Consider the following 27631-nt stretch of genomic DNA (forward strand, 5'->3'; position numbering starts at 1 on the left):
GATGCAAGGATTCTTCAATATCTGCAAATCAATCAATGTATTACAGCACATTAACAAATTGAAAAATAAAAACCATATGATTATCTCAATAGATGCAGAGAAAGCCTTTGACAAAATTCAACATCCATTCATGATAAAAACTCTCCAGAAAGCAGGAGTAGAAGGAACATACCTCAACATAATAAAAGCTATATATGACAAACCCACAGCAAACATTAGCCTCAATGGTGAAAAATTGAAAGCATTTCCTCTAAAGTCAGGAACAAGACAAGGGTGCCCACTTTCACCATTACTATTCAACATAGTTTTGGAAGTTCTGGCCACAGCAATCAGAGCAGAAAAAGAAATAAAAAGAATCCAAATTGGAAAAGAAGAAGTAAAACTCTCACTATTTGCAGATGACATGATCCTCTACATAGAAAACCCTAAAGATTCCACCAGAAAATTACTAGAACTAATCAATGATTATAGTAAAGTTGCAGGATATAAAATCAACACACAGAAATCCCTTGCATTCCTATACACTAATAATGAGAAAACAGAAAGAGAAATTAAGGAAACAATTCCATTCACCATTGCAACAGAAAGAATAAAATACTTAGGAATATATCTACCTAAAGAAACTAAATACCTATATATATAAAACTATAAAACACTGGTGAAAGAAATCAAAGAGGACACTAATAGATGGAGAAATATACCTTGTTCATGGATTGGAAGAATCAATATAGTGAAAATGAGTATACTACCCAAAGCAATTTATAGATTCAATGCAATCCCTATCAAGCTACCAACGGTATTCTTCACAGAGCTAGAACAAATAATTTCACAATTTGTATGGAAATACAAAAAAACTCGAATAGCAAAAGCTATCTTGAGAAAGAAGAACGGAACTGGAGGAATCAACCTACCTGACTTCAGGCTCTACTACAAGGCCACAGTCATCAAGACAGTATGGTACTGGCACAAAGACAGAAATATAGATCAATGGAACAAAATAGAAAGCCCAGAGATAAATCCAGGCACATATGGACACCTTATCTTTGACAAAGGAGGCAAGAATATACAATGGATTAAAGACAATCTCTTTTACAAGTGGTGCTGGGAAAACTGGTCAACCACTTGTAAAAGAATGAAACTAGAACACTTTCTAACACCATACACAAAAATAAACTCAAAATGGATAAAAGATCTAAATGTAAGACCAGAAACTATAAAACTCCTAGAGGAGAACATAGGCAAAACCCTCTCCAACATACATCACAACAGGATTCTCTATGACCCACCTCCCAGAATATTGGAAATAAAAGCAAAAATAAACAAATGGGACCTAGTTAAACTTAAAAGCTTCTGCACAACAAAGGAAACTATAAGCAAGGTGAAAAGGCAGCCTTCAGAATGGGAGAAAATAATAGCAAATGAAGCAACTGAGAAACAACTAATCTCAAAAATATACAAGCAACTGCTATACAACTCAACCCTAGAAAAATAAATGACCCAATCAAAAAATGGGCCAAAGAACTAAATAGACATTTCTCCAAAGAAGACATACAGATGGCTAACAAACACATGAAAAGATGCTCAACATCACTCATTATCAGAGAAATGCAAATCAAAACCACTATGAGGTACCATTTCACACCAGTCAGAATGGCTGCGATCCAAAAGTCTACAAGCAATAAATGCTGGAGAGGGTGTGGAGAAAAGGGAACCCTCTTACACTGTTGGTGGGAATGCAAACTATTACAGCCACTATGGAGAACAGTGTGGAGATTCTTTAAAAAACTGGAAATAGAACTGCCTTATGATCCAGCAATCCCACTGCTGGGCATACACACTGAGGAAACCAGAATTGAAAGAGACACGTGTACCCCACTGTTCATCGCAGCACTGTTTATAATAGCCAGGACATGGAAGCAACCTAGATGCCCATCAGCAGATGAATGGATAAGAAAGCTGTGGTACATATACACAATGGAATATTACTCAGCCATTAAAAAGAATACATTTGAATCAGTTCTAATGAGGTGGATGAAACTGGAGCCTATTATACAGAGTGAAGTAAGCCAGAAAGAAAAACACCAATACAGTATACTAACGCATATATATGGAATTTAGAAAGATGGTAACAATAACCCTGTATACGAGACAGCAAAAGAGACACTGATGTATAGAACAGTCTTTTGGACTCTGTGGGAGAGGGAGAGGGTGGGAAGATTTGGGAGAATGGCATTGAAACAAGTATAAATATCATGTATGAAACGAGTCGCCAGTCCAGGTTCGATGCACGACACTGGATGCTTGGGGCTGGTGCACTGGGACGACCCAGAGGGATGGTATGGGAAGGGAGGAGGAAGGAGGGTTCAGGATGGGGAACACATGTATACCTGTGGCGGATACATTTCGATATTTGGCAAAACTAATACAATATTGTAAAGTTTAAAAATAAAATAAAATTAAAAAAAAAAGAAAAAGAAAATCTAGACAAACATTTAGCTAAGGTTTCAAGTTTCTGATTAAACATTGAAGGAGGTGATCTTTAAGGTCTTCTCTATCCCCAAGATACAGTAATTTGATGAAATAAGAAACAATAAAATGTGGTGAATGTTCGAAATCTAGACCACATAACGAATCTAAGAGCAGTGATAAATTTGATACAAATTGTGGGGCAGAAAAAAGAGCTTTCAAGACAGATAGACCTGAGGTTCAGCCCCAGTTTTGTCTCTTCCCAGCTGTATGAACTCTTGGCAACTTACTTCTCTCCTTGGAACCTTAGTTTCCCCTCTCCAACACTAAGAAGAAATTCACAGAACCATTGTGAGGATGGTGAAGGAATACTTCCTATAGGAAGTGGGAGGAGAAGCTCATGGAAAAATACCTCCTTTAACTACAGAGATATTTCTAAGCATGATCCAAATCTGAGACAAAATAAGAAGGAAAGAAAAGTTGACTGGTGCTCCTTACCCTGATGTTTTCTGCAATGACGTCAGGGTCATTACAAATGGACTCAATGAAAAAGACCTATAAGAGAAACAAAAGAGAGATTTCAGCAAGGAATTATGTTTGGTATGAGCTAAACATAACTTGACCTCTTCTCAATGACTCTGAATCATTTTTAGAGGCATTCCTTTTTTAAAAAAAAATTTATTTATTTTAATTGGAGGCTAATTACTTTAAAATATTGTATTGGTTTTGCCATACATCAGCATGAATCTGTCATGGGTGTACACGTGTTCCCCATCCTGAACCCCCCTCTCACCTCCCTCCCCACACCATCCTTCTGGGTCATCCCAGTGCACCAGCCTCGAGCATTCTGTATCATGCATCAAACCTAGACTGGTGATTAGTTTCACATATGATATTATACATGTTTCAATGCCATTCTCCCAAATCATCCCACCCTCGCCCTCTCCCACAGAGTCCAAAAGACTGTTCTATACATCTGTGTCTCTTTTACTGTCTCGCATACAGGGCTATCGTTAACATCTTTCTAAATTCCATATATATGCGTTAGTATACTGTATTGGTGTTTTTCTTTCTGGCTTACTTCACTCTGTATAATAGGCTCCAGTTTCATCCACCTCATTAGAACTGATTCAAATGTATTCTTTTTAATGGCTGAATAATATTCCATTGTGTATATGTACCACAGCTTTCTTATCCATTCATCTGCTGATGGGCATCTAGGTTGCTTCCATGTCCTGGCTATTATAAACAGTGCTGCGATGAACATTGGGGGTACACGTGTCTCTTTCAATTCTGGTTTCCTCGGTGTGTATGCCCAGCAGTGGGATTGCTGGGTCATATGGCAGTTCTATTTCCAGTTTTTTAAGGAATCTCCACACTGTTCTCTATAGTGGCTGTACTAGTTTGCATTTCCACCAACAGTGTAAGAGGGTTCCTTTTCTCCACACCCTCTCCAGCATTTATTGCTTGTAGACTTTTGGATCGCAGCCATTCTGACTGTGTGAAATGGTACCTCATAGTGGTTTTGATTTGCATTTCTCTGATAATGAGTGATGTTGAGCATCTTTTCATGTGTTTGTTAGCCATCTGTATGTCTTCTTTGGAGAAATGTCTGTTTATTTCTTTGGCCCATTTTTTGATTGAGTCATTTATTTTTCTGGAATTGAGCTGCAGGAGTTGCTTTTATATTTTTGAGATCAATTCTTTGTCAGTTGCTTTATTTGCTATTATTTTCTCCCATGCTGAAGGCTGTCTTTTCATCTGCTTATAGTTTCCTTTGTTGTGCAAAAGCTTTTAATTTTAATTAGGTCCCATTTGTTTATTTTTACTTTTATTTCCAATATTCTGGGAGGTGGGTCATAGAGGATCCTGCTGTGCTGTATGTCGGAGAGTGTTTTGCCTATGTTCTCCTCTAAGAGTTTTATAGTTTCTGGTCTTACGTTTAGATCTTTAATCCATTTTGAGTTTGTTTTTGTGTATGGTGTTATAAAGTATTCTAGTTTCATTCTTTTACAAGTGGTTGACCCGTTTTCCTAGCACCACTTGTTAAAGAGATTATCTTTTCTGCATTGTATATTCTTGCCTCCTGTGTCAAAGATAAGGTGTCCATATGTGCGTGGATTTATCTCTGGGCTTTCTATTTTGTTCCATTGATCTATATTTCTGTCTTTGTGCCAGTAACATGCTGTCTTTATGACTGGCTTTGTAGTAGAGCCTGAAGTCAGGCAGGTTGATTCCTCCAGTTCCGTTCTTCTTTCTCAAGATTGCTTTGGCTATTTGAGGTTTTTTGTATTTCCATACAAATTGTGAAATTATTTATTCTAGCTCTGTGAAAAATACCGTTGGTAGCTTGATACGGACTGCATTGAATCTATAGATTGCTTTGGGTAGTATACTCATTTTCACTATATTGATTCTTCCAATCCATGAACATGGTATATTTCTCCATCTGTTAGTGTCCTCTTTGATTTCTTTCACCAGTGTTTTATAGATTTCTATATAAAGGTCTTTAGTTTCTTTAGGTAGATATATTCATTCCTAAGTATTTTATTCTTTTCATTGCAATGGTGAATGAAATTGTTTCCTTAATTTCTCTTTCTATTTTCTCATTATTTGTGTATAGGAATGCAAGGGATTTCTGTGTGTTGATTTTATATCCTGCAACTTCACTATAATCATTGATTAGCTCTAGTAATTTTCTGGTGGAGTCTTTAGGGTTTTCTATGTAGAGGATCATGTCATCTGCAAACAGTGAGAGTTTTACTTCTTCTTTTCCAATTTGGATTCCCTTTATTTCTGTTTCTGCTCTGATTACTGTGGCCAAAACTTCCAAAACTATGTTAAATAGTAGTGGTGAAAGTGGGCACCCTTGGCTTGTTCCTAACTTTAGGGGAAATGCTTTCAATTTTTCAGCATTGAGGATAATGTTTGCTGTGTGTTTGTCATATATAGCTTTTATTATGTTGAGATATGTTCCTTCTATTCCTGCTTTCTGGAGAGTTTTTATCATGAATGGATGTTGAATTTTGTCAAAGGCTTTCTCTGCATCTATTGAGATAATCATATGGCTTTTATTTTTCAATTTGTTAATGTGGTTTATTACATTAATTGATTTGTGGATATTGAAGAATCCTTGTATCCCTGGGACAAAGCCCACTTGGTCATGATGCATGATCTTTTTAATGTATTGTTGGATTCTGATTGCTAGAATTTTGTTAAGGATTTTTGCACATATGTTCATCAGTGATATTGGCATGTAGTTTTCTTTTTTAGTGGCATCTTTGTCTGGTTTTGATATTAGGGTGATGGTGGCCTCATAGACGGAGAAGGCAATGCCACCCCACTCCAATGCTCTTGCCTGGAAAATCCCATGGATGGAGGAGCCTGGTAGGCGGCAGTCCATGTGGTCGCACAGAGTCGGACACGACTGAGCAATTTCACTTTCATTTTGTGTGGCTGGGCTGCTGTCTATGGTGTCGCATAGAGTTGGACACGACTGAAGTGACTTACCAGCAGGCCTCATAGAATGAGTTTGGAAGTTTGCCTTCCTCTACAATTTTCTGGAAGAATTTGAGTAGGATTGATGTTAGCTCTTCTCTAAATTTTTGGTAGAATTCAGCTGTGACGCCGTCTGGACCTGGGCTTTCGTTTGCTGTAAAATTTCTGATTACAGTTTCAATTTCTGTGCTTGTAATGGGTCTGTTAGGATTTTCTATTTCTGCCTTGCTCCATTTTGGAAGTTGTACTTTTCTAAGAATTTGTCCATTTCTTCCACGTTGTCCATTTTATTGGCATATAATTGCTGATAGTAGTCTCTTATGATCCTTTGTATTTCTGTGTTGTCTGTTGTGATCTCTCCACTTTCATTTCCAATTTTATTGATGTGATTTTTCTCGCTTTGTTTCTGGATGAGTCTGGCTAATGGTTTTTCAATTTTATTTATCCTCTCAAAGAACCAGCTTTTGGCTTTGTTGATTTTTGCTATGGTCTCTTTTGTTCCTTTTTCATTTATTTCTGCCCTAATTTTTAAGAGTTCTTTCCTTCTACTAACCCTGGGGTTCTTCATTTCTTCCTTTTCTAGTTGCTTTACGTGTAGAATTAGGTTATTTAGTTGACTTTTTTCTTATTTTGTGAGGTATGCCTATATTGCTATGAACCTTCCCCTAAGTACTGCTTTTACAGTGTCCCACAGGTTTTGGGTTGTTGTGTTTTCATTTTGATTTGTTTCTATGCATATTTTTATTTCTTTTTTGATTTCTTCTGTGCTTTGTTGGATATTCAGCAGCATGTTGTTCAGCCTCCATATGTTGGAATTCTTAATAGTTTTTCTCCTGTAATTGAGATCTAATATTACTGCATTGTGGTCAGAAAAGATGATTGGAATGATTTCAATTTTTTTCAGTTTCCCAAGGCTAGATTTATGGCCCAGGATGTGGTCTATCCTGGAGAAGGTTCCGTGTGTGCTTGAGAAAAAGGTGAAATTCATTGTTTTTGGGGTGAAATGTCCTATAGATATCAATTAGGTCCTACTGGCCTATTGTATCATTTAAAGTTTGTGTTTCCTTGTTAATTTTCTGTTTAGTTGATCTATCCATAGGTATGAGTGGGGTATTAAAGTCTCCCACTATTATTGTGTCATTGTTACTTTCCCTTTTCATACTTGTTAACATTTGTCTTACATATTGTGGCGCTCCCGTGTTGGGTGCATATATATTTATAATTGTTATATCTTCTTTTTGGATTGATCCTTTGATCATTATGTACTGTCCTTCTTTGTCACTTTTCACAGCCTTTGTTTTAAAGTCTATTTTATCTGATATGAGTATTGCTACTCTTGCTTTATTTTGGTCTCTATTTCCGTGGAATATCTTTTTCAAGCCCTTCACTTTCAGTCTGTATGTGTCCCCTGTTTTGAGGTGGGTCTCTTGTAGACAACATATATAGGGGTCTTGGTTTTGTATCCATTCAGTCAGTCCTTTGTCTTTTGGTTGGGGCATTCAACCCACTTACATTTAAGGTAATTATTGATAATTATGATCCCATTGCCATTTACTTTATTGTTTTGGGTTTGAGTTTGTACATCCTTTTTGTGTTTCCTGTCTAGAGAATATCCTTTAGTATTTGTTGGAGAGCTGGTTTGGTGGTGCTGAATTCTCTTGGCTTTTGCTTGTCTGTAAAGCTTTTGATTTCTCCTTCATATTTGAATAAGATCCTTGCTGGGTACAGTAATCTGGGTTGTAGGTTATTTTCTTTCATCACTTTAAGTATGTCCTGCCTTTCCCTCCTGGCCTGGAGAGTTTCTTTTGAAAGATCAGCTGTTATCCTTATGGGAATTCCCTTGTGTGTTATTTGTTGTTTTTCCCTTGCTGCTTTTAATATTTGTTCTTTGTGTTTGATCTTAGTTAATTTGATTAATGTGTGTCTTGGGGTGTTTTGCCTTGGGTTTACTCTGTTTGGGACTCTGGGTTTCTTGGACTTGGGTGATTATTTCCTTCCCCATTTCAGTGAAGTTTTCAACTATTATCTCCTCAAGTATTTTCTCATGGATTTTATTTTTGTCTTCTTCTGTGACTCCTATGATTCAAATTTTGGGGTGTTTAACATTGTCCCAGAGGTCTCTGAGATTGTCCTCATTTCTTTTATTTAGTTTTTCTTTTTTTCCTCTCTGTTTCATTTATTTCTACCATTCTATCTTCTACCTCACTAATCCTATCTTCTGCCTCAGTTATTCTACTATTTGTTCCCTCCAGAGTGTTTTTGATGTCATTTATTGCATTATTCATTATATATTGACTATTTTTTATTTCTTATAGGTCCTTGTTAAACCTTTCTTGCATCTTCTCAACCCTTGTCTCCAGGCTATTTATCTGTGATTCCATCTTGATTTCAAATTTTGGATCATTTTCACTATCATTATTCAGAATTCTTTATCAGGTAGATTCTCTATCTCTTCCTCTTTTGTTTGGTTTGGTGGGTATTTATCCTGTTCCTTTACCTGGTGGGTATTCCTCTGTCGCTTCATCTTGTTTTAATTGCTGTGTTTGGGGTGGCCTTTCTGTATTCTGGCAGTTTGTGGAGTTCTCTTTATTGTGGAGTTTCCTCACTCTGGGTAGGGTTTTATGGGTGGCTTGTCAAGGTTTCATGGTTAGGGAAGCTTGTGTCGTTGTTCTGGTGGGTGGAGCTGGATTTCTTCTCTCTGTAGTGCAATGAAGTGTCCAGTAATGAGTTATGAGATGTCAGTGGGTTTGGAGTGACTTTGGACAGCCTGTACATTGAAGCTCAGGGCTGTGTTCCTGTGTTGCTGGAGAATTTGAATGGTATGTCTTGCTCTGGAACTTGTTGGCCCTTGGTGCTTGGTTTCAGTGTAGGTATGAAGGCGTTTGATGAGTTCTTGTTGATTAGTGTTCCCTGGAATCAGGAGTTCTCTGGTGTTCTCAGGATTTTTACTTAAGCCTCCTGCTTCTGGTTTTCAGTGTTATTTTTATAGTAGCCTCAAAACTTCTCCATCTATACAGCACTGCTGATAAAACATCTAGGTTAAAGATGAAAAGTTTCTCCACAGTGAGGCACACCAGAGAGGTTCACAGAGTTATATGGAGAAGAGAAGCGGGAGGAGGCAGTTAGAGGTGACCAGGATGAGATGAGGTGGAATCAAAAGAGGAGAGAGCAAGCTAGCCAGTAATCACTTCCTTATGTGTGTTCCACAGTCTGGATACCTCAGAGATGTTCACGGAGTTATACAGTGAAGAGAAGAGGGAGGAAGGAGATAGGTCACCAGGAGGATAAAGGGGGGAATCAAAAGTAGAGAGACAGATCCAACCAGTAATCAATTCCCTAAGTGTTCTCCACCATGCGGAACACACAAAGAGATTCAGACAGTTGGGTAGAGAAGAGAAGGGGAGGGAGGAGACAGAGGCGACCTGGTGGAGAAAAAGGAGAGTCCAAAGGGGGAGAGAGCAATCAAGCCAGTAATCTCGCTCCCAAGTAAAAATGGGTACTGAAGATTGGGTTCTTAAAGGTACAAAATTGATAACCAATACAAAAAAGCAAAGATTAAAAGTCTAGAGTAGAAGTTGGATTTTCAAAAATACAATATTAATGAAAAAAAAGTCACAAAAATTATAATATATATATAATATATATAAAAATATAATAATATAATATAATAATAATAAAATATGAAGTTTGCTTTAAAAAGAAGGGTCTCTCTCTCTCTCTCTCTCTCTTTTTTTGGCAAAGTAATAGTATAGTATAAAAATGAAAATTAAAGGAGTAATAGAGGACTTAAAAATAAAAAAAATTTAATTAAAGAATGATAGTGAAAATAGTAAAAATGTATCTAGGACTTTCTCTGGTGTTGTTGTGGGCAGTGTGGGTTCAGTTCAGTTTCAGATAGTTCCTTGATCCGGCTTATATTTCTCAAGATCTATAGGTCCCTTCCTATATGCTGCTGATGCTGCTAAGTCGCTTCAGTCACGTCCGACCCTATGCGACGCCATAGAGGGTAGCCCACCAGACTCCGCCGTCCCTGGGACTCTCCAGGCAAGAACACTGGAGTGGGTTGCCATTTCCTTCTCCAATGCATAAAAGTGAAAAGTGAAAGTGAAGTTGCTCAGTCATGTCCAACTCCCAGCGACCCCATGGACTGCAGCCTACTAGGCTTCTCCATCCATGGGATTTTCCAGGCAAGAGTACTGGAGTGGGGTGCCATTGCCTTCTCTACCCTTCCTATATAGTCGGTACTAATTACAGGGTTTTAATCTATTGCACCTGTCACTTCCAAGGAGGTTCCCTCTGTTTTAGCTTCTTCTGTTCGCTGGTCTCTTCAGTGTCTAATTTCCACCCTGACACAAAGGGGCAGTGGTGGACACTCTTTTAGGCTCACTTGTTCAGTCGTGCTGTGGGGAAGGAGTGACGCTGCAAACAATTAACACTGGCGTGTGCTTGCAGTGTCTTGGCTACACTGGGTTTGCCCCTGCTCACGATGTGTGTGCTTTCCCTGTCTACACTGCTTAGGCTCTAGGTTGCTCTGCCGGGAACTGTCTGACACCGGCCCTGGGTTGTATGCCCTTCCCAGTTCTAAGCCACTCAGGTTCAGTTACTTGGGTACTTCTCAGAGGTGCAGATTTAGTTGGGCCTGCATTTTGTGCCCTTTCCAGGTCCAAGCAGCTCAGGTGACCAGGTGTTTGGCGAGCATGGTCACTGCGACTTATCGCCTCCCTCATCCCTGCTGCTCGGTTTTCTGGGTGTACAACTGGCACACCTTCTCAGGCGGATGTTGACCATCCAGAATCCCAAGAAGTCTTAGTTAACAATGAAGCCTGCTTGCAGTTTGGTAGATGATGCCTCTCTGGGGCCACGATTTCCCCCTTCCAACTCTGGCTGCCCTCTCCTGCCTGTCTCTGGAGGGGGATGGGCCTGCCTGCAGCCAGCTAGCTCTGCTCAGTCCTTTGTTCTGTGAGCGGGCCTGCCGGTGTCTTAGGTTAGGGCTTTTTGCGTGGTAAGTATCCCACAGTCTGGTTTGCTAGCCCAAGTTAGTTCCCTCAGATTGCCCTTGAGGCATTTGGGCCTGGTCCTTACTTTAAGCAATGCAGCCCACACCTCCCTGCACAGCCCCCGCTTGCTAATGGCGGATGCAGGCATCTGTGCTGCTTCTCCGCTGGGGGAGTTACCCTTGGGCATGTAATCTGTGGGTTTAAATTCTTTATTTGTTTTTCCTCCCAATTATGTTGCCCTCTGTGGTTCCAAGGCTTGGCACAGACTCAGCAGTGAGATTGTTCCCTGGTGTTTGGAAACTTCTCTCTTTTTAAGACTCCCTTCCCAGGACAGAGCTCCATCCCTACCTCTTTTGTCTCTCTTTTTGTCTTTTATATTTTTTCCTACCTCCTTTTGAAGACAATGGGCTGCTTTTCTGGGTGCCTGATGTCCTCTGCTGGCATTCAGAAGTTGTTTTGTGGAATTTACTCAGTGTTCAAATGTTCTTTTGATGAATTTGTGGGGGAGAAAGTGGTCTCCCTGTCCTATTCCTCTGCCATCTTAGGACTGCCCCCTTAGAGGCATTTCTGACAATGTAATTTCATACAGTGGTGGTTTTAGGATTCTGAGTTTTATGAGGCAGATTTGCCCTAAATTGTAGTAATTCCATCTCCTCCTTCCTCATACGCATCCAACAGTGTCAGCTTCTCAGTAATTATCTTCCATTGCCTTATGTGGCATCCCTTCTTTCCTGTTCTGTTTTTCTGTTTCTAACTGTGATATGGAAAGCCATATAACTCAATTAAAATGCTGAGCCTATGGTAGCTGATTTGGCATCTTTGTCCCCTGGTTTGGCTTTCTTTGGGGTTTGCTCATAGATGAGTAGGGTCTAGATAAGTGTTGAAGAGTTACTCTACCTTGTAACCATGTTCTTTAGCAAACTGCAGAATCAGTGACCGTCGTTCTCTGGTAGTGTTGGTGGCATCAAAAACCTAGAGGCACATGATAAGATTGGTTTGCTTTAAGTCTAGTTCTGATAGAATGCCTACTCTTTGACCATCCCTATGCTAAGCAAATGATTTCAAGGAGGAGATAAAACTTGACCAGGGTTTTGAAGGATTTTAAACGACTTATATCAATTTCTCAAGCACTCATTGAGGCCTTGCTGTCTGCCCAGAAATGTAGCCGACTCTGTAGGCATAAAAAGGCCAGAGGAAAATTGTGGAATTCTGTTAGTCTCATTTTACAGGTAAAATAGCTGAGACTTAGAAGAAGGGTTTCTTTTACCCAAGGCCACTGAGACTTACTGACGAAGCAGAATTGAAACTGATTTTCTCAACTCCTAGGTGAAGCTTCTTCCCTCCCTATCACTTTGGAGTTCTTTGAAGCCCTTTTAGAATTTCCAAATCCTATATCAGAGGTTTATGAGATTAAATTGGCTAGGTGTTTAGGTAAATCTCTAGAACTAAAAAATGTTTGTATTGCAGTCAAATTCTAGTGTAGTCCTGTTGAATTATTGGGGGTAGAGTGGTAGACTCTATTGGTTAGGAGTATAGATTCTGGAGCTATACAACCTGTATTCCAGTTCTGGCTTACCCTTTGGGAAAATATTTAACTATTTGGTCTTTCTGCACTACATTTTTCTGGGGTATAAAATGGAGTATAATAAAAAAAATACTTATCTTGTGGGGGAGGGTGGAATTACATTAATACATGCAAAGTGCTTAGAATAATGTATAGAACATAATAAACACTCAATATATATTAGCTCTTCTCCATCCCAACAGAAACCCAAGAGAAAATGCAAATTTCCTTACTGCAACACGACCTTCCTCATGGCTGAGATAGCTATGAACATCTTTCAGGGCTGCTAGGGCACACTGCCTGAAAAAGATGAAGAAAGAAACAGAGACATCTACTATACCAAAGTTGGGTTCCTCTCTATTCTGCATTATCTTTTGCACTATATCTCATATGTCATACATTACATTATTCATCTGTTGAGTATCTACAAACTGTGTTCTATGTTTTAAGAACTATAACAAGCATAGAGAAGTCACACAGTTGAAAGTGGCTCTGTGTAGACATCTTAGGGGAATAACATACCCAGGAAAATTAGACTAATGACCGAGCCATACTATCAAGGGCTCCAAACCTTGAACTAATAGTGCTCAAACTGAATTGGGTCTTGAACCCAAGAAGAGCCTGGATACATAGTCTGTGAAGTAGAAGGCATTACTGGCACATATAACAGGGCAAACACAGGTAACATGATGGAAATGTATTTACACTTTTGGCAAAAATCTGTTTAGTGATTACTCTTTGCTGGGTTCCATTATGAGGATGTAGATCCATAAATGAGACTCAGGCTCTGTTCTGAAAGTGTTCAGAGCCTTGTAGAGGACAAACACCTTGAGGTTGAATGGATGAGGTCAGAGTGGGCCAAACTACTGAGACTCTTATTTTAAATACTAGGCTAAATTTCCACTCTGTCCTGTCAAAAGTAGGAAACTCTTAAAAGTTCTTAAGCAGGGGATGGATATGACCAGAAATAGGTTTTGGTTAAGATAGTGTAAGGGTTGTCTTAACTAGTCTCCTTACTAACCCAAATTGCTCTGCTGTACTCCACTCTTATCTGAATAGAGGCCTCCCTCAGCCAGGGGGCAGCAAAGGTCTTTAAAATGTTAGGTACTCACTTCCTGATAAGTAGGGCCTCCATGTTGTCGGGAAGAAAGAATTCGTAGTTCTTGTAGCTCACTGCCTCTCGTCGATATTGGCCTAAATTAAACACTGAAAGCAGGAAGCCCTGGTGAAGTGGTTGGGAAGATCCCAGTGGCAAAATAAAAGTCCTTTCTGGGAGGGATCTCAGAGGTAAAAGAAGGTAGAGTTTCTAATTATATAATGTGTATACAAAGCCTCAAATTATGGCGTCCAGCTCACTTACTCCTCACAACAACCCTAAAAAGTAGGAATCACCATTCCCATTTTATAAATGAGAAAATGAAATTTCAGAGAAAGGAAGTAACTCTCATTGTAAGTGGAGAGCTGGGATTCAAACACAGGTCTGTTTGGTTCCAAAGCTGGTGATCTTTCCACTATTCTGTTTTATCATAAACTACAAAACTTTTAATGCCCCACTCCATTGGAAAGATAAAGAAACTGGGATCCTGTGAGTAAACCAAGGGTCAAACATTGAGCAAGCTGGGGGCATAACTAGACTTGGCCTTCAGATACCTAGTCCAATGCTATCATATTTTATGCATCAGTATAGAGAGCCTAGATTTGTTGGACTTTTTAGGCCACACTTGCTCATTTGTAGAGGTGAAAAACCAGAGAGGAAGGAGGGAAAGGGGGAACGAAGGGATACTAGGCAAAGAGGTAATGTACTATTTCATTCATTCATCCAACAAATTCTTTCTCATGTCTACTTTGTAAATCAGGACATGAGTTCTGGGGTCTCAGAGATGAATCGGATCTGCATGATGGATCCTCAAGAAGCTCACCATCCAGAAGGCAGGACAGAGAATAAACCAGTAAACACAGAGCTCTCACCCAGTTTATTAAGTGCTCTGACAGAGTCATGCAAAAGACTAAGGGGGAAGGAAAGACTAAACTTAGAGTAGTCTCAGAAGCTTATTTTGGAGAAAGCAGCATTTGTGCCAGTCTTTATAAGAAGGCAGATCTTAAAAGATCTTATAGGCAGGCATAGTGTGTGGGAGAGGGGAATGAAGACATTCCAGGTAGAGGAACATTTTGAGCAAGAGTGTGGCATTGGCAGAATGCAGAACATGAGTCATCCAATTGTGACTGAGGCATGTGAGCTTGGCAGAGGCCAATCATGGAGGGCCTTGAACAAATGGTAGGCTAAGGAGCTTGGATTTAAACCTGCCAGTCAAGGGAATCTTTGGTAGCTACAGATTTGGGCAGCTATGTGTTTGAAACATGACTCTGAGGGTCTCTGTGTGAGTGGAGCAGATGGGAAGCAGGTGCATAGGAGCAGAGACCCATCTGCCACCATCACATGTGCCCCTACACTCAGCAGAGGCTCCTCAGAGCCTGCAGTCCTACAAGAACTATTCCTTCTCCCCTTCTCTTCTGCCAATGTCCTATTCCTCCCACAGGACCCACCCAGCTCAAATATACCATATATGGAAGATTTCACTGCCTTCCAGGTGGTGATTTCCTCTGTGAGACCCTCAGTACCCTGCTCTGGGATTCTTCAGTGACATGTTGTATTCTTATGCACCCCAGCCAAACGGAGAAATCTTCAAGGATGGGTTGTGAATCTCATCTAGTTTTGGATGTCCAGTGCATAGTATGGGTTTTGGCACATGGAGGAAACTCCATTCCCATTCATGGGAAATTCCCATTCATGGGAAACTCACCAGTGAATGAGAGAAACAGAAAGTAAATGAAGGGAAAGAAGAAATGGGAGAAGGAGAGGAGAAGACTGGAGAGAGGGAGGGAAGGGGGCAGATAGATGGGGTGTTGGGATGGTCAAAAGAAATGAGAGGAAGAACATGGAGGGGAGTACAGGGCCAATGTGGGTTCTCTCCTCTTCCCATCTGTAGTGCCAAGTATCAGACAGTGAGTGTCAGTGTCAGACACAGTGAGTGTTAGGCTTCGAAATCAACCAGATGTGGGTTCGTATCTTGGTTCCATCCCCTTGTGTTCCATCACCTTGGTTGATGTTACATACATGTGATGTGTTCCATCACATGGTGACCATGTGCCTTCAGACAAGATGTGTCAACTCTTGGGCATTAGTTTTGTCAACTGTGGGATGATGATAATACTAGTCCCTCCCACGTGGGTGTTTTAGAGCTTAAGAATAGATGTGAGTTCTTCGAGGGCAGGGGTCCTATCTTACTTGTTTTTCTTTGCCCAACATCCAACAAGGGCCTTGACACAATTGTGCTCAACAAATAATTAATGACTGAGCAAATGAATGCCTGAGAAGAACTTTTTCTGCACTGGGGGGCAGTGTTCCATTCCACAAGAGAGACAGGCTAAGCACTTGCTTAGTGTACCAGTAAAGACACAGCCCCAGTAAAAGTTTTCAGCCAAGTGGATATGCATTAAAAGCATTAATATAGTCATTAGGGGATAAATAAAAAAATTGGTAGACGTTGTTACATTTACTGTTTTTATTCTGAATTACATATGATGCAGGGGCACCCTAACTCTTAGCGTTTAAAACCTCTACATGTCTTAATTTTGTCCTGCTTGAGCAATAGAAATGAATAAGATCTAATATCTTACCCCAGAGCAGCTCCTGGGGCGAGAGACCCAGACACACAACACACTATGTAACTAGTGTTGGCATAGAGGGGGCTGTAGAAAGCATTGGTGTGGGAGCCCAGAGAAGCATGGTCCTAGAGAGAACAGAGGAGTCAAATAGGAATGGGGATACGGGGTGGGGATAGAGAAATCAAAAGGAGAACACAAGAGAATGATTGCTGAATAAGAGGTAGTAAGCAGAAAAGAGATCACATGGGGAGAAAGGAAAGCTGGAAGCAGGGAGTGTGGGAGGAGGCTGACAGGCTGTGAAGGAGACCCCTCTGGAGGCGGAAAGAGGCAGGGTCACTTCCGGCTGGGGATGGGGAGAAGCAAGGCACAGACCTAAGAAGAGGCTTGGAGACAGGACGCTTTCTGGACTGGAGAGGTGAGCTAAAGTGCCCTGCTATACTGAAGAGCTTGTGGGGACCTCCAGGCTGGAGTTTCAACGTGCTTGACTCCATACATCCCTACGTTCTGAAGGAAACCTTAAGGTTGTAAAGAAATGGTAATGCTAATAAAATAGTATTATTGATGTAATATTAATAAAAATGGTAATAAGAGTAATATGTTATTGATAGGGTGATTTTGAGGTCTTACAAAATAGATCTCCTCTGAAACAGATGTTTAATCTTATTAATTTTCCTATACTTAGCCCCTAACATAAGATTTAGCACTGGGTATGTACTTAAGAAATTGTAAAATTTATGAAGGTAGTAGTAGCAGTAGTAGAAATAGTAATAGCAGTCATAGTAGTAGTAGTAGCAGCAGCAGTAATAATATTAGTAATAGTCTTAGTACTGTTAATAGTGGTTTGAGACATTCCTAGTGGCTTTGATCTTTTGAGGTTAGCTACCTTACTCTATAGTCCATCAGTGTTCTATAGAGGGCTGTAGAACAAAGGGTTTCAGAGACATACCTTTAGTTGGTGTTCCTATCCAGTTGAGATAGCGTGTGAGCTTTGTTGAGATGTAGGTCTTTCCTCGAGCTGGTAAACCCACCATGATCACCATTGTGGGGGAATTTGTAAACTGTGGTATGGATGCTGGAAGACAAACAGAGCTTCAAATCTTATCCTCAGATTCACATGATATTAACTTATCATCACAGAGATGTAAAATTTAAAAGAGCCTCTCTCCAACCACTATATAACAAGGAAAAAAAAAAAAAAAAACCTAGAAAATTGAAACTTATCTTCATTGAATTCATGAGCAAACCGAGATTGCAGTGCAAAATGCTAACCCCAAATCTGTAGATGCAGGCATCTGCAGGGAGAAACAGGGCCTAGGAGTTTGCTTATCTTTACAGATACTACTGAATAACATATAAACATAAGAAGTTACAGCTAGATTCCTGAGAACTTTCAAGGTGGTGGAGTTAGACAGGGAGATCAACTTCCTCCCAAAAAATGCATTATAAATCCATCTGCATATAGGATAACTCTTACAGAATACCTTCTGAACACTGAGAGAAGAGCTTACACTTCCAAAAAGGGAAGTTAGTCTCCTCAGAATGAGTGTGTGAGTTTCTTTGAGTATTCTGGGCTGTTTATGTTGGTTTTGCTATTAGTCTTGGGGTTTTGTCTTCTATGCTGTGTGGCCTGTGAAATATTCCTGCTACAGTAAGTGGTTGGGCCCAAATCCTTGAGGTGGGAGATTCAAGTCCAGGACTTTGTATCACCAGAGAACTCCCAAACCCATGGAACATTAATCAATGAGAGCTCTCCCCAAAGCCTCCACCTCAACACTAAGACCAAGACACACTCAAAGGCTAGCAAGCTCCAGTGCTAGATACTTCAGCAAAATAGGAACTCAATTATGCCCATTAGCAGACAGGTTACCCAAAGTCATGCCAAGCCCACTGACATCCAAGAACACTTTATTGGACATGGCACTGTCCTTCAGAAAGTCAAGATCCAGCCCCACTCACCAGAACACAGACAAAAGCTTCCCAACAGGAAACCTTCACAAGGCACTGTTCCAAACCCACCTGAGTGGGGGCAGACTTGACAATTAAAAGCAACTAAGACCTTCTATACCATTTCTGTTCTTTATCGGGCCCATCTTTGCATGAAATGTTCCCTTGGTATCTCTGATTTTCTTGAGATCTCTAGTCTTTCCCATTCTGTTGTTTTCCTCTATTTCTTTGCATTGATCACTGAGGAAGGCTTTCTTATCTCTTCTTGCTATTCTTTGGAATTCTGCATTCAGATGCTTATATCTTTCCTTTTCTCCTTTGCTTTTCGCTTCTCTTCTTTTCACAGCTATTTGTAAGGCCTCCCCAGACAGCTATTTTGCTTTTTTGCATTTCTTTTCCATTGGGATGGTCTTGATCCCTGTCTCCTGTACAATGTCACGAACCTCATTCCATAGTTCATCAGGCACTCTATCTATCAGATCTAGGCCCTTACATCTATTTCTCACTTCCACTGTATAATCATAAGGGATTTGATTTAGGTCGTACCTGAATGGTCTAGTGGTTTCCCCTACTTTCCTCAATTTAAGTCTGAATTTGGTAATAAGGAGTTCATGACCTGAGCCACAGTCAGCTCCTGGTCTTGTTTTTGTTGACTGTATAGAGCTCCTCCATCTTTGGCTGCAAAGAATATAATCAATCTGATTTTGGTGTTGACCATCTGGTGATGTCCATGTGTAGAGTCTTCTCTTGTGTTGTTGGAAGAGGGTATTTGCTATGACCAGTGCGTTTTCTTGGCAAAACTCTATTAGTCTTTGCCCTGCTTCATTCCGTATACCAAGGCCAAATTTGCCTGTTACTCCAGGTGTTTCTTGATTTCCTACTTTTGCATTCCAGTCCCCTATAATGAAAAGAACATCTTTTTTGGGTGTTAGCTCTAAAAGGTCGTATAGGTCTTCATAAAACAGTTCAACTTCAGCTTCTTCAGCATTACTGGTTGGGGCATAGACTTGGATTACTGTGATATTGAATGATTTGCCTTGGAAACGAATAGAGATCATTCTGTCATTTTTGAGATTGTATCCAAGTACTGCATTTTGGACTATTCTGTTGACCATGATGGCTATTCCATTTCTTCTGAGGGATTCCTGGCCACAGTAGTAGATATGAATGGTCATCTGAGTTAATTCACCCATTCCAGTCCATTTTAGTTCGAAAGATGGGGTCGATAAAGGACAGAAATGGTATGGACCTAACAGAAGCAGAAGATATTAAGAAGAGGTGGCAAGAATACACAGAAGAACTGTACAAAAAAGATCTTCATGACCAAGATAATCATGATGGTGTGATCACTCAGCTAGAGTCAGACATCCTGGAATGTGAAGTCAAGTGGGCCTTAGAAAGCATCACTATGAACAAAGCTAGTGGAGGTGATGGAATTCCAGTTGAGCTATTTCAAATCCTGAAAGACAATGCTGTGGAAGTGTTGCACTCAATATGCCAGTAAATTTGGAAAACTCAGCAGTGGCCACAGGACTGGAAAAAGGTCAGTTTTCATTCCGATCCCAAAGAAAGGCCATGCCAAAGAATGCTCAAACTACTGCACAATTGCACTCATCTCACATGCTAGTAAAGTAATGCTCAAAATTCTCCAAGCCAGGCTTCAGCAATATGTGAACCGTGAACTTCCTGATGTTCAAGCTGGTTTTAGAAAAGGCAGAGGAATGAGAGATCAAATTGCCAACATCCACTGGATCATGGAAAATGCAAAAGAGTTCCAGAAAAACATCTATTTCTCCTTTATTGACTATGCCAAAGCCTTTGACTGTGTGGATCACAATAAACTGTGGGAAATTCTGAAAGAGATGGGAATAGCAGACCACCTGACCTGCCTCTTGAGAAATCTGTATGCAAGTCAGGAAGCAACAGTTAGAACCAGACAAGGAAAAATGTACTGGTTCCAAGTTGGGAAAAGAGTATGTCAAGGCTTTATATTGGCTCTCTGCTTATTTAACTTGCATGTTGAGTACATCATATGAAATGCTGGGCTGGATGACTCACAAGCTAGAATCAAGATTTCCAGGAGAAATAGAAACAACCTCAGACATGCAGATGATACCATTTTAATGGCAGATTGTGAAGAGGAACTAAAGAGACTCTTGATGAAGGTGAATGAGGAGAGTGAAAAAAACTGGCTAAAATTCAGCAGTCAAAAAACTAAGAATATGGCATCTGGTCCCATCACTTCATGGCAAATAGATGAGGAAAAGGGAATACAGTGTCAGATTTCATTTTCTTGGGCTCCCAAAATCTCTGTGGATCATGACAGTAGCCATGAAATTAATAGATGTTTGCTTCTCTAACAAAAGCTATGACAAACCTAGACAGCATATTAAAAAGCAGAGACATCACTTTGCTGATAAAGGTGCATACAGTCAAAACTACAGTTTTTCCAGTAGTCATGTACGGATATAAGAGTTGGACCATAAAGAAGTCTGAGCCCAGAAGAATTAATGCTTTCAAATTGTGGTGCTAGAGAAGACTTTGAGATTACCTTGGACAGCAGGGAGATCAAACCAGTCAATCCTGAAGAAAATCAACCCTGAGTATTCATTGGAAGGACTGATGCAGAATCTGAAGATCCAATACTTTGGCTACCTGATGCGAAGAGCTTACTCACTGGAAAAGACTCTGATGCTGCGAAAGATTGAGGACAAGAGAGGAGGGGGCAATAGAAGATGAGATGGTTGGATGGCACCACTGACTCAGTGGACATGAGGTTGAACAAATTCTGGGAGATAGTAAAGGACAGGGAAGCCTGGTGTGCTGCAGTTCATGGGGTTGCAAAGAGTCAGACTTACAGACTAAACAAAGCAGATAAGCAAAAGCTAAGAAAATTCAATACTGGAGCTGGCTAAGATGGCAGAGGAATAGGACAGGGAGACCACCTTCTCCCCCACAAATTCACTGAACAATCTTTTGAACACTCAGCAACTTCCACAGAACAAATTCTGAATGCTGGCACAGGACATCAGCCACCCAGAAATGCAGCCCATTGTCTTCGAAAAAAGGTAGGACAAAATATAAAAGATAAAAGGAAAGACAAAAGAGTTAGGGAAGGAGACCCATCCTGGGGAGGAAGTTGTGAAGGAGGAGAAGTTTACAAACACCAGGAAACCCTCGGACCAGCGGGTCTGTGGGGAGTTTTGGAATCTCAGAGGGCAATATAACCGGGAGTAAAAAATAAATAAATAAAACCGACAGATTACGTGCCTAACTGCAACTCCCAGCAGAGAAGTAGCCTAGATGCTTGCATCTGCCACCAGCAAGTGGGGGCTGAACAGGGAGGAGCAGGCTGCATTGCTTAAGGTAAGGACCAGGCCTGAATGCCCTGAAGACAATCTGAGGGAGCTAACATGAGATAGCAACCCAAACTGTGTGATAGCCAGAGAGGGAAAAAAAAGAAAGAAAGAAAGAGAGAGAACTTTCCCACAAAAAGCTCTAACCTAAGGCACTGCCAGGCCCGCTCACAGAACAAAGGACTGAGCAACTACTAGAGGAGAGCTAGCTGGCTGCTGACTGACCCATCCTCCACTGGAGGCAAAGAGGCAGGCAGGAGACAGCCAGAGCCAGCAAGGGGCAATCTCAGCCCCAAAGATGGCATCCTCTACCAAACTGCGAGCAGGCTCCCAGTTGCTTATCAAGTCTTCCTGAGATCCTGGATGGTTGACATCTTCCAGGAGGGTCACAGCCAGAGATCAGCTCCCCAGAGGAGACACATGGCACAACTGAGATGGTGCTCCCACTGAGCACCCAGGAAAATGAACGGCTGGGACTGGGGAGGTGATAAGACGCACTGCCCCACCTGGGGAGGGTGTGCTTTCCGAGCACCTGGTTGTCTGAGACGCTCGGACCTGGGAAGGGCACAAAACACAGGTTCAACCGAGTCTGTGTCTTTGTGGAGTACCCGAGAACCTGAACCTGAGCGGCTTAGACCTGGGAAGTGCATGCAACCCAGGGCCCACCTCAGAGAGTTCCCCTTCAGAGCAACCTGGAGCTTGAGTATTGTAGACTGGGAAAGCACACATGCTGTGAGTGGGGGCAAACCCAGTGTGGCCGAGACACTGCACGCACTCCCCACACAGACCAGTGATATTTGTTTGCAGTGTTCCTCCCTCCCCACAGCACGACTGAACAAGTGGGCCTAAATAAGTGACCACTTCCGTCCCCTTGTGCCAAGGTGGAAGTTAGACACTGAAGAGACTTGCAAACAGAAGAAACCAAAATAAACAGAGGGAACTGCTTTGGAAGTAACAGGTGCAACAGATTAAAACCCTGTAGTTAGCACTGACTACATTGGAAGGGGTCTATAGACCTCAAGAAGAAGCATAATCTGGAACAAGGAACTATCTGAAACTGAGCTTACCCCACACTACCCACAACAGCTCCAGAGAAATTCCTAGATATATTTTACTGTTATCATTTAAATTAAAAATAAATTTTCAGTCCTTTGTTATTTCTTTAATTTTCATTTTTGTAACCGACTATTACCTTGCAAAAAAGGCCCTATTTTAAAGCAAATTTCATACATACTTTTTAGAATTCATGTGATTTTGTTTTCTTTTTTAATATTGTATTTTTGAGAATCTAACCTCTACTCTAGATTTTTAATCTTTGCTTTTTGGTATTTGTTATTAATTTTGTACCTTTAAGAATCCAATCTTTAGTGCTCTTTTTTTACTTAGGAGTGTGATTACTGGCTTGATTACTCTCTCCCCCTTTTGACTCTCCATTTTCTCCCCCAGGTCACCTCTATCTCCTCCCTCCCCTTCTCTTCTCTACCCAATGCTGTGAACCTCTCTGGTTGTTCCAGACTGTAGAAAGCACCTAGAGAATTTATTACTGGCTAGCTTGTTCTCACCCCTTTTGATTCCCCCTCTTCTAGTCCTGGTCACCTCTATCTCCCTCCTCCCTCTTCTCTTCTCCGTGTAACTCTGTTAACCTCTCTGGGTGTCCCTCACTGTGGAGAATTTTTTTCACCAAAAATCTATATGTTTTATCATCAGTGCAGTATGAATGGAGAAGTCTTAAGGCTACTGTAAGAATAAGACTGAAAACCAGAGGCAAGAGGCTTAAGTCCAAAACTTGAGAACACCAGAAGACTCCTGACTCCAGGAAACATTAATCGACAACAGCTCCTCCAAAAGCCTCCATACCTAGAAGGAGACCAAGCTCCACCCAAGGCAACAAGTTCCAGAGCAAGACATACCATGCAAATTATCCATCAACGCAGGAACATAGCCCTGAGCATTAATATACAGGCTGCCCAAAGTCACACCAAACCCATAGACACCTGAAAACTCACTACTGGACACTTTATTGCACTCCAGAGAGAAGAGATCCTACTCCACCCACCAGAACACCGATGCAAGCTTCCCTAACCAGGAAACCTTGACAAGCACTCATCCAAACCAACCAAAGGGAGGAACCTCCACAATTAAGAGGAACCACAAACCTCCAACATAGAGAAAGGCCACCCCAAACACAGCAATCTAAAAAAGATGAAAAGGCAGAGGAATATTTATCAGGTAGAGGAACATGGTAAATGCCCACCAAACCAAACAAAAGAAGAGGAGATAGGGAGTCTACCTGAAAAAGAATTTAGAATAATGATAGTAAAGATGATCCAAAATCTTGAAAAAAAAAGTGAAGTTACAGATATATAGTCTGGAAACAAGGATTGAGAATATGCAAGACATGTTTAACAAGGACCTAGAAGAAATAAAAAAGAGTCAATCAATAATGAATAATGCAATAAATGAGATCAAAAACACTCTGGAGGGAACAAATAGTAGAATAACTGAGGCAGAAGATAGGATAAGTGAGGTAGAAGATAGAATGATAGAAATAAATGAAGCAGAGAGGAAAAAAGAAAGAAAGAATTAAAAGAAATGAGGACAACCTCAGAGATCTCTGGGACAATGTCAAATGCCCCAACATTCGAATCATAGGAGTCTCAGAAGAAGAAGACAAAAAGAAAGGCCATGAAAAATACTTGAGGAGATAATAGTTGAAAACTTCCCTAATATGGGGAAGGAAATAGCCACCCAAGTCCAAGAAATACAGAGAGTCCCAAACAGGATAAACCCAAGGTGAAACACCCCAAGACACATATTAATCAAATTAACAAAGATCAAACACAAAGAACAAATATTAAAAGCAACAAGGGAAAAACAACAAATAACACACAAGGTGATTCCCATAAGGGTAACAGCTTATCTTTCAATAGAAACTCTTCAGGCCAGAAGGGAATGGCAGGACATACTTAAAGTGATGAAAGAGAAAAACCTATAACCCAGATTACTGTACCCAGCGAGGATCTCATTCAAATATGAAGGAGACATCAAAAGCTTTACAGACAAGCAAAAGCTGAGAGAATTCAGCACCACCAAACCAGGTCTTCAACAAATGATAAAGGATCTTCTCTAGACAGGAAACATAGAAAAGGTGTATAAATTCGAACCAAAAACAACAAAGTAAATGGCAACGGGATCATACTTATCAATAATTACCTTAAATTTAAGTGGGTTGAATGCACCAATCAAAAGACAAAGACTGGCTGAATGGATACAAAAGCAAGACTCCTATATATGATGTCTAAAAGAGACCCACCTCAAAACAAGGGACATATACAGAGTGAAAGTGAAGGGCAGGAAAAACATATTCCACATAAATAGAGACCAAATGAAAGCTGGAGTAGCAATACTCATATCAAGTAAAATACACTTTATTATTATTTTTTAAATTTTTATTGACATATAGTTGATTCACAATGTTATGTTCATTTCTGCTGTATAGCAAAGTGACTCAGTTTATATATATATATATATATATATATATATATATATATATAATTTTTCATATTCTTTTTTTTTGGGGGGGAGGGGGGTTCAGGATTGGGAACACATGTACAGCTGTGGCGGATTCATGTTGATGTATGGCAAAACCAATACAATATTGTGAAGTAATTAGCCTCTAATTAAAATAAATAAATTTAAATTAAAATAGACTCTAAAACAAAGGCTGTGAAAAGAGACAAAGAAGGACACTACATAATGATCAAAGGATCAATCCAAGAAGAAGATAACACAATTATAAATATATATGCACTCAACATAGGAGCACCACAATATGTAAGGCAAATGCTAACAAGTATGAAAGGGGAAATTAGCAATGACACAATAATAGTGGGAGACTTTAATACCCCACTCACACCTATGGATAGATCAACTAAACAGAAAATTAACAAGGAAACACAAACTTTAAATGATACAATGGACCAGTTAGGCCTAGTTGATATCTATAGGACATTTCACCCCAAAACAATGAATTTCACCTTTTTCTCAAGTGCACACAGAACCTTCTCCAGGACAGAGCATATCCTGGGCCACAAATCAAGCCTTGGTAAATTAAAAAAAAAAACTGAAATCATCCCAAACATCTTTTCTGATCATAATGCAGTAACATTAGATGTCAACTGCAGGAAAAAAAAAAAAAAAACTATTAAAAATACAAACATATGGAGGCTAAACAACACAGTTCTGAATAACCAACAAACCACAGAAGAAATATAAAAAGAAATCAAAGTATGCATAGAAAAGAATGAAAATGAAAACACAACAACCCCAAACCTATGGGATTCAGTAAAATCAGTGCCGAGGGGAAGGTTCATAGCAATACAAGCTTACCTCAAGAAACAAGAGAAAAGTCAAATAAATAACCTAACTTTACACCTAAAGCAACTAGAAAAGCAAGAAATGAACCTTAGGGGAAGTAGAAGGAAAGAAATCATAAAAATTAGGGCAGAAATAAATGCAAAAGAAACAAAAGAGACCATAGCAAAAGTCAACAAAGCTAAAAGCTGATTCCTTGAGAAGATAAATAAAATTGACAACCATTAGCCAGACTCATGAAGAAACAAAGGGAGAAGAATCAAATCAATAAAATTAGAAACGAAAATGGAGAAATCAGAACAGACTACACAGAAATACAAAGGATCATAAAAGACTACGATCAGCAACTGTATACCAATAAAATGGACAACTTGGATGAAATGGACAACGTCTTAGAAAAGTACAACTTTTCAAAACTGAGCCAGGAAGAAATAGAAAATCTTAACAGACCCATCACAAGCACAGAAATCGAATTTGTAATCAGAAATCTTCCTCAAACAAAAACCCAGGACTAGATGGCTTCACAGTTGAATTCTACCAAAAATTTAGAGAAAAGCTAACACCTATAGTACTCAACCTTTTCCAGAATATTGCAGAGGAAATAAATTGTCAAACTCATTCTATGAAGCCACCATCACCATAATACCAAAACCAGACAAAGATGCCACAAAAAAGGAAACTACAGGCTAATATCACTGATGAAAATAGATGCAAAAATCCTTAACAAAATTCTAGCAAACAGAATCCAATAACACATTAAAATGATCATACACCATGACCAAGTGGTCTTTATCCCAGGGATGCAAGGATTCTTCAATATCTACAAATCAATCAATGTGATATACCACATTAACAAATTGAAAGATAAAAATTATATGATTATCTCAATAGAGGAAGAGAAAGCCTTTGATAAAATTCAACATCTATTTATGATTAAAAAAACCTTCCAGAAAGCAGGAATAGAAGGAACATCTCAGCATAATAAAAGGCATATATGATAAACCCATAGCAAACATTATCCTCAATGGTGAAAAATTGAAAGCATTTCCCCTAAAGTCAGGAACAAGACAAGTGTGCTCACTCTCACCGCTACTATTCAACATAGTTTTGGAAGCTTTAGCCACAGCAATCAGAAAAGAAAAAGGAATAAAAGGAATCCAGATTGGAAAATAAGAAGTAAAACTCTCACTATTTGTAGATGACATGATCCTCTACATAGAAAACCCTAAAGACTCCACCAGAAAATTGCTAGAGCTTATCAATGAATATAGTAAAGTTGCAGGATATAAAACTAGCATACAGAAATCCCTTGAATTCCTATAGATGAACAATGAAAAAACAGAAAGAGAAATTAAGGAAACAATTCCATTCATCATTGCAACGAGAAGAATAAAATACGTAGGAATAAATCTACCAAAAGAAAAAAAAAGACCTATATAGAGAAAACTATAATACAGTGGTGAAAGAGATCAAAGAGGACATAAAGAGATGGAGAAATATGCCTTGTTCATGGATTGGAAGAATCAATATAGTGAAAATGAGTATACTACCCAAAGCAATCTACAGATTCAATGCAATCCCTATCAAGCTACCAACGGCATTTTTCAGAGAACTAGAACAAATAATTTCACAATTTGTATGGAAATACAAAAACCTTGAATAGCCAAAGCAATCTTGATAAAGAAGAATGAAACTGGAGGAATCAACCTACCTGACTTCAGACTATACTACAAAGCTACAGTCATCAAGACAGTATGGTACTGGAA

At 39.8% G+C, this 27631-nt stretch overlaps 1 protein-coding gene across 5 annotated transcripts in view; it reads right to left on the reverse strand.

Moving 5' to 3' along the window:
* The window catches only part of PFKFB1 (6-phosphofructo-2-kinase/fructose-2,6-biphosphatase 1), a 103418-nt gene that overhangs the window by 33886 nt on the left and 41901 nt on the right, over positions 1 to 27631 (reverse strand). For all 5 annotated transcript variants that reach the window (XM_061410263.1, XM_061410261.1, XM_061410264.1 and 2 more), the window contains 5 exons: positions 17138 to 17263; positions 13638 to 13731; positions 12759 to 12825; positions 11859 to 11933; positions 2965 to 3021 (listed from right to left, as the gene is read on the reverse strand). In XM_061410263.1, coding sequence (XP_061266247.1) covers positions 2965 to 3021; positions 11859 to 11933; positions 12759 to 12825; positions 13638 to 13731; positions 17138 to 17263 — 419 coding nt within the window. The remainder of the gene's footprint in view (positions 1 to 2964; positions 3022 to 11858; positions 11934 to 12758; positions 12826 to 13637; positions 13732 to 17137; positions 17264 to 27631) is intronic.

The sequence above is a fragment of the Bos javanicus genome, chromosome X (assembly GCF_032452875.1).
Source record: "Bos javanicus breed banteng chromosome X, ARS-OSU_banteng_1.0, whole genome shotgun sequence".
Classification (NCBI taxonomy): domain Eukaryota; kingdom Metazoa; phylum Chordata; class Mammalia; order Artiodactyla; family Bovidae; genus Bos; species Bos javanicus.